Here is a 12,295-nt window from a genome sequence, read left to right as displayed (position 1 = left end):
GATTGTTTCATTTGGCTGCGGAGTTGCAACTTTCATTAATAGCTGATGCCCACTTGGTGCCTGTTGATTTGAAATGGTGAACTTCACTTGATTCTTGTTATTCTTTTCAATTTGTCCTAGTTTGCTCTGTATCTTTAGTGCTTTGGGACTGCCTTGATGAAGAGAATAGAGCTGGAACAATTTCTAATTTGTTTAAGTACATCAGTGTTGATAAAAGCATCCATTATGCCAAGCAGCATGTGCAAAATGATGTGTCCTTGATTCTGCGTGCCTAGCTCATGCTAATGTGGACTGACATTATTATTAATGTGAACTGTGTGTATTCACATCACATCTTACTTGTCTCAGAGTTCCTTGGCTCTCTATGCAGTGTGGCTCTGGCCCTTGGATGCTTTTTTTCATGGTTTTCTTTTCAACATGCCAGAGGAAAAGAAGGGTTTAAGAAAGTGTGCTACCAACTGTCAAATGGATGGTTTTACACCACCAAATGTAAAATAAACATTGTGTAAGAGTGAGGGAAGCTGCTAAAGGGTTCAGGGCCTGCTGTGTCAGTGTTGGCAGATGTAAGGGTGGAAGAATGCCAAGCATTCCCTAGAGTGGTCTATCTTCAGTACTGTACCTGAGCTCCATCTAGGTGGGAGCTGAAGAGTCTAAAGGGAAGCAATGCCCTAAGTGAACAATGTCATACCCTGTGCCTTTGGTATAAGTCTAGTTCTCTGAAATACTCTGGCTGGTGTGTTTAGGTCTCCTGATTAAGATAACTGGGATGAGAAACATGTTTCTCTAGAGTTTGAGCAAAATGTCTTTGTAGGGTCATTTTACCTTACCCATTTTCTGCAGTTGCAGAAACTGCAGCTTTGAGTGATGCCTTCCTTCAGTTCTTTTCCCCTACCCGTTGCTGTGGGCTTAATTACAACATTCGTAGGATTTGGTGGCTGGAGGGTTTGGAACTGGAAGGAAAAATATGTAGTGTCTGGTTTTAGCAAGGGAAGTGACTTGCTTCTTCCTTTTCACGCTTGAAGCTGTTTTGGAAAGAATTTGGTTACCTCAGATTAGTTTCTCTCCAGAAACTTTAGCTCTGCTGCTAAAGTTAACAGGCATATGTGAAAAGTCTGCAGAGCAGCAAGACACCGCTGCTCAAAAGTGTCCAGAAGACAGCCTGTGTCATCTTTCCATTCTGTTATGCCTCTGAAGTATGTGGATCCTAAAGTTAAAGCTGAATTTTCAAAACTTCCATAGAAATGTAATGGGACAGATCAATAGAGGCTTTTTTTGTCTGATTCCAATCTAGATGCCAAAATGTTGGCTGCTTTTTTTGTCAGTCAGGGTATCTATATCTCTGTTCTTCTTTTCCTCACCATCTATCAAGCAACTGGTTTGCTGAAGGACCGCATATTTATTTTGTGTTTCAGGAATGGAGCATTGCAAAACTCTCTATTGAATATGATTCTGAACCATTTGGGAAGGAGAGAGATGCAGCAATTAAGAAGCTGGCTAGTGAAGCTGGAGTGGAGGTCATCGTTCGAATTTCTCACACATTATATGACCTAGACAAGTAAGTTACCATTACCTCTGGTTTTATAGAGGAAAAAAGGATGGCTTCATATAGTTTTTTTTTTACATAGCGTGTGCTGATTTCTATATAGAATGCTTTTTCATTCTTCCTAACTACACATTTGTTTTATATTTTTTATTCTTCCATCTATTCATACAAATTTTATTGCACACTGAGCAGAATTTTGCAACTCCAAAATTGATACAGAAACGTATTTGATACAAAACGTAGCCTTGATTCTGTGCTCTTTTTGACAATAATGTTAGTTTTCTCAATTCATAGTAAAGCAGTGCAAACAACTGCAACTTCTGACAACTGCTATTTGTTTTTGTTTTAGTTGGTTCTGTCTCAGTTTCATTTCTACACAAGTTAGCAAAAGGTCCTCGATTCTTCTGAAATTGTTTCCTATAAGTTATGTATCCAGTAATGCTCTGGGGGTTGTTTGATATCCCTGTGTTGTATTACTTAATGTGTTGTTTGTTATTCCACAGAGCTATTTAAATGGATTAGTATTAGCTCCTTATTATAGAAACACAATCTGCAAACTGTTCAAAAATATGACTTGGCTTCTCTTTAACATTAAGTAATTTGTTATGGTAGATGCTGGTTTTAATGTTATAAGCCACATGTATGGGAGATTGCTAGATGCACTGGGGGGGAAGGGAATTATTACACTGATTTGAAACCAGTAGCTATTTTTAAATCTTAAATTTAAGATCCATCCCTCTGTCAAAATTCCTTCTCATTTCCCTCTGCCCTTAAGTGAACAGCTGATTCTATCTACTGCCTTAGGTTATTTCTTGAACTTGTCCTGTTTCCAAGATTGCAGATTTAAAGATGGACAGTGCAGAATGTGAAAACTGTTTTGACAAGTCATTGCATATGAATGGCAACCTAATCTTTTCTCAGTATTAATCCAGCTGTAACGCTGAACTCTGCCCTGAATGCCAGAGTAGAAAAATGCTTTCTTTTTATGCAGATAGCATGATCTTATAAAGATGCATCTAACTCACTTATGTTGCTGCAGGCTTTCACCTGCTTTGTTAATTCTGTATGTTTTCTTTGCCTCGAGCTTTTTGTATTCATTACTCATTCTTAAGGAACTTTCCTCAACTCAGAAGCTAAGAATAATTGACTTGGTTTTAAACAGTTAATTTATGTATTCCTGGTGAGGAAAAATGATGGTGTAAAATTAACGTTCAGACTGTCTGGATAACCATGTGTGTCTGTCTTTCTGTATAGCACAAGATTTCTTCTGTGTGTGTAGATGTATATATTAAAAATAACAAACAAACATGAAAAAACATTGTAGTATCCTGTTGTCTAACATATTATGTTTTTATTCTTTTTTTTCTTTTAAAACCAGAATAATAGAATTAAATGGAGGACAGCCACCTCTTACTTACAAGCGATTCCAGACTCTAATTAGTAGGATGGAACCACTGGAGATGCCAGTGGAGACTATAACCCCAGAGGTAATGCAGAAATGTACCACTCCTGTCTCTGATGACCATGATGAGAAATACGGTGTCCCGTCGCTTGAAGAGCTAGGTAAGTTCTTACACCGTTTGGATGTTGTGGAATGAGTATAGAAGTAGCCTACCACTGAAAGCATAATGCTTAAAATAACCACGTGAAAGAGGTTCTATTTCTGGTTAATTGTTAGCTGATGCCAGTTATGGCAAAGAAATAGAACAAAAAGGGATGATGAGCTCCGTGCGTTTTAGGTGTCTGGTTTGTTTAAGTGGGTGGTCAGATGGATCAAACTACACTAAGTACTGCTGAGCTTCTTGAAGTACAGCACAGCCATTTTTTTCAAGATACCAAATCATCATCAAGCTACTACAGTCTTGATTATTTCTTTGCATTATATGTGTTTGGTGACCTTGTATTTTGTCATTGATCTATCGCTTTACAATTTAATTTAAAACAAAACAAAGCCCAACAAGCTTGTCCTGCAATACCGTAAAAGATCATAATAAGGCAAATAATTATTTTAAAAGATTCTAGAATCTCTTGTTTGTATAAATTTTAATGTAAGAAAGATATGCAAACAAATGCAGCATGACCACCAAATCCCTAACAAAAGGCTCTGGATAAATTTTGGCTATGCTCTCGCTGCTCTGTCTTTTAAAGCCTTCTTCAGAAAGAAAGATCTCACTAAACACATTATCTTGTGTACCTGGTGAACAGTTCTTAGGGGAGAGGATGGGAGGGGAAAAAAGTTAGCCTCTTTTTCATCTGCAGAATTACCAATTGTAATTCCAATCTGTTATGTATGTCAAAGTCAAGGAAACATAGGAATGGTAGTTCTGAAGGTAGCATGGATGCTTTTAGTACGATCGAAAAAGTTTTTAGGCATCCTATAAATTAATGAAGCAATTCTTGCTGCTTAGTAGTGAGGTAATAAAAAGTAAAAGTTGTAGTTCGGAGGTAATCGATGTATTGCAGAGCTGGGAACTTGAAAATACTTTGGAAGATGAAAGGAAGGTCACTTTGGGCAAAAACAAAACAAGTGGAATTGAAATAAAATCATTCAGCATTAAACTTTATAATGGAATGTAAAAAATGCATTTTCCTGCAAGTTGGAGCTATTGAACATGGCTTGATAAGGCTTGGTTGCGTACTGTTATAGAACTTGTACTTTGCCATGTGTCCAACTTAAGGCTGTTCTCAGGATATAATAACATGCCATCAAGTATCAATGCGTTAGAATTTACTGCCCTTCAGTAAAGGCAAACAAGGACTTTCCTTGTTTTAATTTGTTTTTCAGGTTTTGACACAGATGGTCTGCCTTCTGCAGTATGGCCTGGGGGAGAAACAGAAGCTCTCACACGACTGGAAAGGCATCTAGAACGAAAGGTATGTTTCATATTGTTTTGAGCATAACGTATTTGGAAAACAGAGTTGTTCTTAGTAATGAAATGTAAGGAGAATTGAACAAATCGTTTGTTTCGTAGCTATCAGCCCCCTCCCCACCAAAAAACACCAAAAAGAAACAAAAGATAACCCTTTATACTCAGGGCCTTTATATAATGAAGTAAATCAAGTTGCTGTTTCTTAGTTTTAAAAGATGACAGCAAATTGTCACCTATCTTGAACTTTGGAGAAAGTCTGTCATGCTACTGTGTATGCTGAGAAATGGATTTTTTTTTTTTCTTTGGAGATAACCTTACTTGAAATGCTTCTCATAGCTTTGAAGGGCAGTTCCTCTAAAAGTTAACATACTGTTAGTTGTCACAGTTTCCTCTATGTATAAGGAAGGGGTAAGTAGTTCTGGAGGACAGTTCGTGCCTTCTTCATTGAGGTGAATTATTTACTAGGGATTCTGCTGATTTGAGGAGAACCCCTTGAACATCTGATCACCTTATCTTAGCTGTAAGATGATGTGATCACCAGTTCAGCATGTGGACTCGGTTACTGATTGTGCATGATTTTTCCCTTTAAGCTCACTAACTGTTGTTACCTACTCTGTAGTCTGATGTTAGTGTGTTTTGGGTTTATTTATTTATTTTTTTTTAAGGCTTGGGTAGCAAACTTTGAAAGACCACGAATGAACGCCAATTCCCTTCTGGCAAGCCCTACAGGGCTTAGTCCCTACCTCCGCTTTGGCTGTTTGTCCTGTCGACTCTTTTATTTCAAGTTAACGGACCTGTACAAAAAGGTATGATTCTACGTGGTCAGTTAAGCATTCTTAGATGTTGTGATTTTTTTTTTTCCCCCTGTCTTTTCCTAATAAAATGTTTTCCTTTAATAATCTTCAGGTAAAAAAGAACAGCTCCCCTCCCCTCTCCCTCTATGGCCAGCTGTTATGGCGTGAATTTTTCTACACAGCAGCAACTAACAATCCACGGTTTGATAAAATGGAGGGGAATCCTATCTGTGTTCAAATTCCATGGGATAAGAATCCTGAGGCTTTGGCCAAATGGGCAGAAGGCAGGACAGGTTTTCCTTGGATTGATGCAATTATGACGCAGCTTCGTCAAGAAGGCTGGATTCACCACTTAGCTCGGCATGCTGTGGCATGCTTTTTGACTCGAGGTGACCTCTGGATTAGCTGGGAAGAAGGAATGAAGGTATTCTTTCTCATTCTTGATTTTGAATTTTGGTTTATATCTATGCATAAATTTTGTGGTTGATGCCCTGTCCCTGGAGACTTTCAAGGTGAGGAATAGATAAGACCCTTGGCACCCTGATCTAGCTGCCATGTCTCTGTTCATTGCATGGGAGTTGGACCAGGTGGCCCTCAGAGGTCCCTTCAAATTCTAAGGATTCCATGATTTTAAGAAATATAGTTTAACCCTGTAGTTGAAATTTTCTTTACAGTCATATTTCATGAACTGTTCCTGTTCACAACATATGCTTCCCCACTAAGGAAAAACACAGGAATTAAAGGGAGAAGACTATGAGTTGAGAGTGTCTCTTTAGCCACTTCTGCCCCTTCACCTAATGTTAGAAGTGTGAGTATGGGCAATGTCATTTAGCTGTAGTTTCAGTGCAATTAATTTCCATGCAAATACCCAGGAGACGCCGAAGTTGAAAGTGCACGTGTCAGTCCTCTGAAGAAAAGAATGCAGTAACTTAATGTTAGCATTTCAATCAGTTCTACTTTTTTTTTTTTTTTTGGAAGGGTCACACTTTTTTTTACTGGATGATGGTAATGACAAATAGTTTTTTATTTTAGATTTTTTTTTAATGTACTTGTCCTCCGAATTTTGAGCTTGCATCTTATATATGCATCCAGTCTTATGAAATTTCATCTCACTTAACAGATTAGCTGCAAGTAAACACATTTCATTTAAAAGGGAAGTCTTGATTACATAAGGACGTAAGCTGTCTTAGGAATTTTCCTTTTACAGTTCATTGCAGATAAATATACACAGGTAATTCAGCCACATGAAGAGGCTGTGCTTTACAGATGAGTGTCACCTTGTTCATACTCTTGAAACAATGTGTGTATACGGGTGGGCCAGACTTGTGCAGTCAAAGGATGTTAAATCAGTACATCCAGAGCTAGCAAACGCTAACCTGGCCTCCTGAGGAAGTGTGATTCTAAGTCTTATTGCATGGCAGCATCTAGTGGAGCAGCTGAGTGCAAGCATTTAGTGTTCATCCAAAAATCTTGCTATGTTGTTAGGCAATTGCTTGAAAAATAGGGTTGTTGTTTTCAATCAACTATTGCTTAAATATCTCTAACTACTAGAAAGCACTACAGTATACACTGAATGTTACAAAAATAGTATGAATATTTTCATGACTGTGGAGAGAGATCTTGGTTAGTGTTATCTTGTTTAGACTTTATATTGTAATAATGCTAATTTAAGTTGTTTAGCATTCACAAGCTGTTAATTTCTAGAGTCTTTGTGTGAAGAAAAATGGTGATTCTTTGGAACATTTGCATACAATGCAAGTTTGAAAGGGAAATGAGAACTTGGAAAGAGCAGGTTAAAGAAGTAACTGTTTGGGAAACTATTTCTTGCCCTCCTTTTATAGAAATACTCCCAAGTTCTCCTTCAAAGAATAAAGCTTCTTTCTTGTTAGCCTGCATCATTAGGTGATGTGATCAGCGCAGACAAACTTTTTAATGCATGATAGGCTTGTTTATATTAATTAAAAACAAGCAAAAAATGCTAGAAACTTGAAAGCTCTGGAAGGATTGAGTTCCAAATTTAAATCAGTTTCCTCATATTATTTTTAATATAAGTAGTAATGGCCAGAGAAGATGGTTTTTGTCTTATTGGTTCATATATCTTTCTAGTGTGTATCCTCAAAACTGTGGCTTAGTAGATTAATTAGTGGCCTTCAGGAATACAGCTTCTGATTTATTTTCTTCTGTCCTGAAACTCTGGATTACTACTTGTGGGTCTCCTCACCTAGTGAAAGCTGCTGCACATGCTGAAGTATTTCAGACTGGCAGTCAGAGTTGGGAAAATTCCTTGTGTTTCCTGCTTTGTAGAAGTTAGCAAAGCTTACTTGGTTGTACCATGAAGAAGCAGCTCTTCCAAGAACAACAAATGCACTTAAAGGCAATCAGACTTCAGCCATCCTTTGAGGATTTTTTTTTGAAGGTTGTGTTAGCAAAGATGTACAACTTTCCAGTCTTACCTTTCTGAGATGTTTCCAAGTTTTTTTTACAGGGTAAAAGTCAAAATGGGCTATCACACTTATGTTCTTGAGTTTGGCATTTAGGTAAGTATTTGCAACCATGTACTGAGTGTTCTGTGAGTGTTGTGGCATTGAAGAGCTGGATTGCCTTTGGAATTGAGGACTCCCATCCGTTCTTGAGAAGCAGATGTTTCAGAGATGTGCCACGTTCAGACTAACTTGTTGCCCTAATTTCTTGAGGTCTTTGAAGAGCTCTTACTTGATGCAGATTGGAGTGTGAATGCTGGAAGCTGGATGTGGCTATCCTGTAGTTCCTTCTTTCAGCAGTTTTTTCACTGCTACTGTCCAGTGGGTTTTGGCAGAAGAACTGACCCAAATGGAGATTACATCAGGTAATTCACAGTCCAGAATTCTCAGTAATTCACTGACGTTGTCAACTAGCTCTATATTTAAAATGGATTGTTTTCTTTTTCTTCAAAGACGTTACTTGCCTGTACTTAGAGGTTTCCCTGCAAAATACATCTATGATCCTTGGAATGCCCCAGAGAGTGTCCAGAAGGCTGCAAAATGTGTTATAGGAGTTAACTATCCCAAACCAATGGTAAACCATGCGGAAGCAAGCCGTCTGAATATTGAGAGGATGAAACAAATCTACCAGCAGCTTTCACGATACAGAGGACTGGGTATGGTGATAGGCTGTTGGCTTTATTTATTTGTAAATGTATCTCACCTTCTAGCATTTAATGATTTCATTCCCTATATGGGTGTGGACTCAGTGTTGTAACCAGGGTTACATATATGAACAAATAAATGAGCATATTAGATACAACCAAGAAGGGTCAAAAGAGCTAGAGTTGACAGGACAAATCTTGTCCAGAAAACTTTCTTTGGATGTGTAGAAATTTCTGGTTAATTAAACTGGCCAACATATGCTCTTCTGAACATTGTGTTACTCTTGTGCAGCTAAGTTTTAATACCAGTGGTTAGAAAATGAATGTTATGAATAACTTCAATCATACCATATATTTGCAAGTGCTGTTGTTCAGATAGAAACTACTGCAGCCTCTGCTAACGTTCTGCCTAGTTAGGAAAGACCTTTGCCTTTCCTCTCAAAAGTAAACCACATGCATTTAGATTGTTCAGAGGCTGTAAGTAGTCTTTATTCAGATAATGCTAGGTATTGAATCAGGATACGCTGCAGTCCAATGCAATGGAGTAGCACTTGTAACTAATATATACTAGTAAATGTATGCAGAACATTATGTGAAAAATGCCTGCTATGTAACTGTAAATTACTTGTCAAGATCTCAGGAGCAGGGGAGATAGATGTTATCCTATTATAAAGGTGGACTACTTAGGATGAGGATTGCCTGCCATGAGAACAATGGATGCTACCTTTAATTTCTTTTTTCCCTGTCTTTATGGCTACATATCTTATTTCATTGCTTAGGTCTTCTTGCAACAGTGCCTTCTAATCCAAATGGAAATGGAAATGGTGGCCTAATGAGCTTTTCACCAGGAGAAAGCATTTCTGGTTGCAGCAGTGCAGGAGGTCAGTCACATTCTTTTTTTAATATACAAAAGTACAGGAACTGAATAGCTGAAATGTCTTTTTATAAGGCCCTTGGCATTATGTGTTTTAAGTGACCTGTTTTCACAAGACAGTTTCCAAAGCAACTTAAACACTTCCAGTTTTATTCAATGTTGGTAGTATTTATATAAAGACAGTTCTTAAATCTCAGAAGAATTTTATTAATATATATATTTTTTTCTCTCAAAATAATTTCTTAACACATACCAAACAGTTTGATTTGCCAAATTGGAATGCTGTTGTATTTTTTTCCTGCTTCACTAGGAGCTCAGCTGGGAACTGGTGATGGTCAGACAGTTGGCGTTCAGACATGTGCCCTGGGAGACTCTCATACAGGAGGAAGTGGAGTTCAGCAGCAAGGTATTGTGGGAGTGCCCATCTGTAGAGGATCTGCAGATTTGTGCAACTAGGGGAAAAAATGGACAAAACATGAAAATAACATGAATAATTTTTTTGGTGAAAGCAGTTGTCTAAGCTTGAGCTGGCCTTGTTTCTGTTCTTGAAACATAAAAGTTGTTTCTTAGAGTGAATTTGTCTTATCTTTATCTCTGAATACAAATATTGTTCTGGATAGGTATGCTTGGAAGTGAGGGGAATCACAAATGTGACTAAACAAAACTTAGTGAAATTTATTCTAGATTTATTTTAAATGACTGATACTGGAAGAGAAGTTCACTTTGTATATCTGATTGCAAAATTTACATGTTACCTTTTCCCTGATTTCATTCACACTCTTCCATATATAATGAAATTCCACAGGTTTTTTTTTTTTCGGGGTGGATATTTTCATAACGTGTGAGCAAATTTCTGGTTACTTTACAAAAACTGAAGATGTGGTTTGTAGAGGTTAAAGTTGCAAGCAAACGGAGCACAGCTGTCTTCTCAGTGTATGTTTATTGATCATGAAAGACTGTAGTCTTTGTTTTGTTTAAACATGCAGAACATAAGCAGAGTACAACAGAACAAGAAACTGCAGCTGCTCTTGCTAATTTGGACTGCTTTTTCAGATAGTTTTGTCTATTTTGTTGTTTGTATTTTTTCTACAGCTTCGTTACGTTAAGGATTTGTTACCATTTCTGTAACCAAATAGTTTAAAAGGAAGAGGAGAACTCACAGTGTCAATGTTAAATTTTATAACAACTTAAAATATATTACTGTGTCCAAACAGCCTACTTTACTGTGTTTGCTACAAATGCAGTGCATAACTGTGTTCACTTAATATATTCAGGATGGTCTATCTGAGCATTTTTCTTGGTGGAGAATAAAGTGTATTTTTTTGTTAGTGTAAGTAATGTAACTGTATACTTTCTGAAGTTCTGAGTTTTATTTGTGTCATCTACTGTGTCTGAACAGGTTACTGTCAAGCAAGTAGTATCTTACGCTACGCTCATGGAGACAATCAGCAATCACACTTAATGCAACCAGGTAATTAAAAAAAACCAAACGCCACCAAAACCCAAACCAACCAAACAAAACCCCCTTTCCTGAATTTATAAAAGTACAGTAGTGTCCTGATTATAAATACTGATCTTAAATTATCAGGAAGAGCATCTCTTGGTACTGGCATTAGCGCCGGGAAACGCCCAAATCCAGAAGAAGAAACTCAAAGTGTTGGGCCGAAAGTCCAGCGGCAGAGCACAAATTAAACTGGTAAGAACTGAGAAGCCTGACATTTATCCTGTTAATGAATAAATTGCTGCAGCGCCAAGGAGCTTCAATTTTTGCTCTAGCTCTTTCAGTTGCAGGTGCTGTACAAACACAACAACAACAAAAAAAAAACCCTGAAAGGAAATAGTTACAGAAATAACCAAAGGCTATTGGACACCTTATTTGAGATGTTAATGAAAGGAAGATGGTTAAACTGGTTTCAAACACATTAGCAGAGCTGCTTATATAGCTTCAGTTACTCTCTGCTTCTCCTGCGTCTTGCCTTAAATTGTGCCAGCAGCTTCTAACATTAATAGGAAGAGAAATACAACCTACCTGGAAAATTTCAGAGCCCTGTATTAGTCCTAGATGTGCAAATGGACTAAGGAGAATATACGTTAGAGAGACATCGCAAATAATGTAAAACACTGTTGTAGTTATTGGATGAAAACCTGGGCACGATGCTCACATTGACAGTGTTTGTCAAAAAGAGCTGTGATGAAAAGTACTTGAATCTGAGGAATAAGACGCTCTTAGACATGTATGAACAGATGTGAAAGTGTAGAAAGAAGCAGGCACTGGGGAAGGAAGTTGGATTTCTGTGCAATCATCAACATAGAGAAGTTAACTGGATTTTGTGTTTTGGGTGGAGCTAATGGTATGGAGAAAGGAGAGAAGACCAAAGATGTTAAATCCTTTCTCCCAGTGAGCATGAATTGAAAGGAACAAAGGAGATACTCTGTAAGACACGTTAAAGAGCAATTAGAAGAAAAGGCAAAGAATGAAAGGCCATCTGCAGGAAAAGGGGACAGGATTAGATGGTAGGAGAGAGACTGTATATATTAAAGGTGGTTGACATGTCATCACATCCTTAACTTTCAGAAAAGAGATTTAAGATTTGGTCATTAAAGTGTTTGAAGAATAAGGAATAAAAATTAAACATGGTTAGGCTTTGGTGGAATTGGAAGATAGGAATTCCATGCAGCAAGCATAGGAAATGCAGTCAGCATCTCTGGAGATAAGTAGATTGAATTTATCTTTTTCATTTGGTTTTGACAGCAAGATCTAATTTTGCTTGTTACGCGGTGTCAGCACTTTGGCAAAGTCATTGCAGTGCATTATGAACAACTGTATTGCACTGATTTGATTCGGTGAAGAACACTGCTTTCATATTGCCTGTTGCTTGTTTCTGGACAAAGATGAAAAGCAGAGTCTGATCACTCTGATATTTTGGCACATACGTGAAGCCCTGTAAACTGCACTTCTGTGTTCTCAAACTGTACTTTGGTATTCTGATGGGCCTGAGTGGAATGCAACTCAGAGTCCATGTTTTGGTATACATCTGATCTTCAGTCCATTGCAAATGATTCAGCATCCATGGTTAGTGTTGCAGCGTT

The 12,295-nt window shown here is 37.7% G+C and overlaps 1 protein-coding gene across 5 annotated transcripts in view; it reads left to right on the top strand.

Moving 5' to 3' along the window:
• Window positions 1–12,295, top strand: part of CRY1 (cryptochrome circadian regulator 1) — a 35,092-nt gene that overhangs the window by 21,680 nt on the left and 1,117 nt on the right. For 4 of the 5 annotated variants that reach the window (NM_204245.2, XM_046941222.1, XM_046941176.1 and 1 more), the window contains 11 exons: window positions 1,413–1,555; window positions 2,922–3,106; window positions 4,329–4,417; window positions 5,079–5,219; window positions 5,320–5,631; window positions 7,901–8,052; window positions 8,141–8,343; window positions 9,111–9,212; window positions 9,516–9,611; window positions 10,605–10,676; window positions 10,794–10,901. In NM_204245.2, the coding sequence (NP_989576.1) occupies window positions 1,413–1,555; window positions 2,922–3,106; window positions 4,329–4,417; window positions 5,079–5,219; window positions 5,320–5,631; window positions 7,901–8,052; window positions 8,141–8,343; window positions 9,111–9,212; window positions 9,516–9,611; window positions 10,605–10,676; window positions 10,794–10,897 (1,599 nt within the window). In that variant the 3' untranslated portion in view covers window positions 10,898–10,901. The remainder of the gene's footprint in view (window positions 1–1,412; window positions 1,556–2,921; window positions 3,107–4,328; window positions 4,418–5,078; window positions 5,220–5,319; window positions 5,632–7,900; window positions 8,053–8,140; window positions 8,344–9,110; window positions 9,213–9,515; window positions 9,612–10,604; window positions 10,677–10,793; window positions 10,902–12,295) is intronic. The other variant, XM_040698727.2, reaches the window with a different exon arrangement.

This window comes from Gallus gallus, chromosome 1 (assembly GCF_016699485.2).
Source record: "Gallus gallus isolate bGalGal1 chromosome 1, bGalGal1.mat.broiler.GRCg7b, whole genome shotgun sequence".
Classification (NCBI taxonomy): domain Eukaryota; kingdom Metazoa; phylum Chordata; class Aves; order Galliformes; family Phasianidae; genus Gallus; species Gallus gallus.
This window is presented reverse-complemented; position numbering and strand designations above follow the sequence as displayed.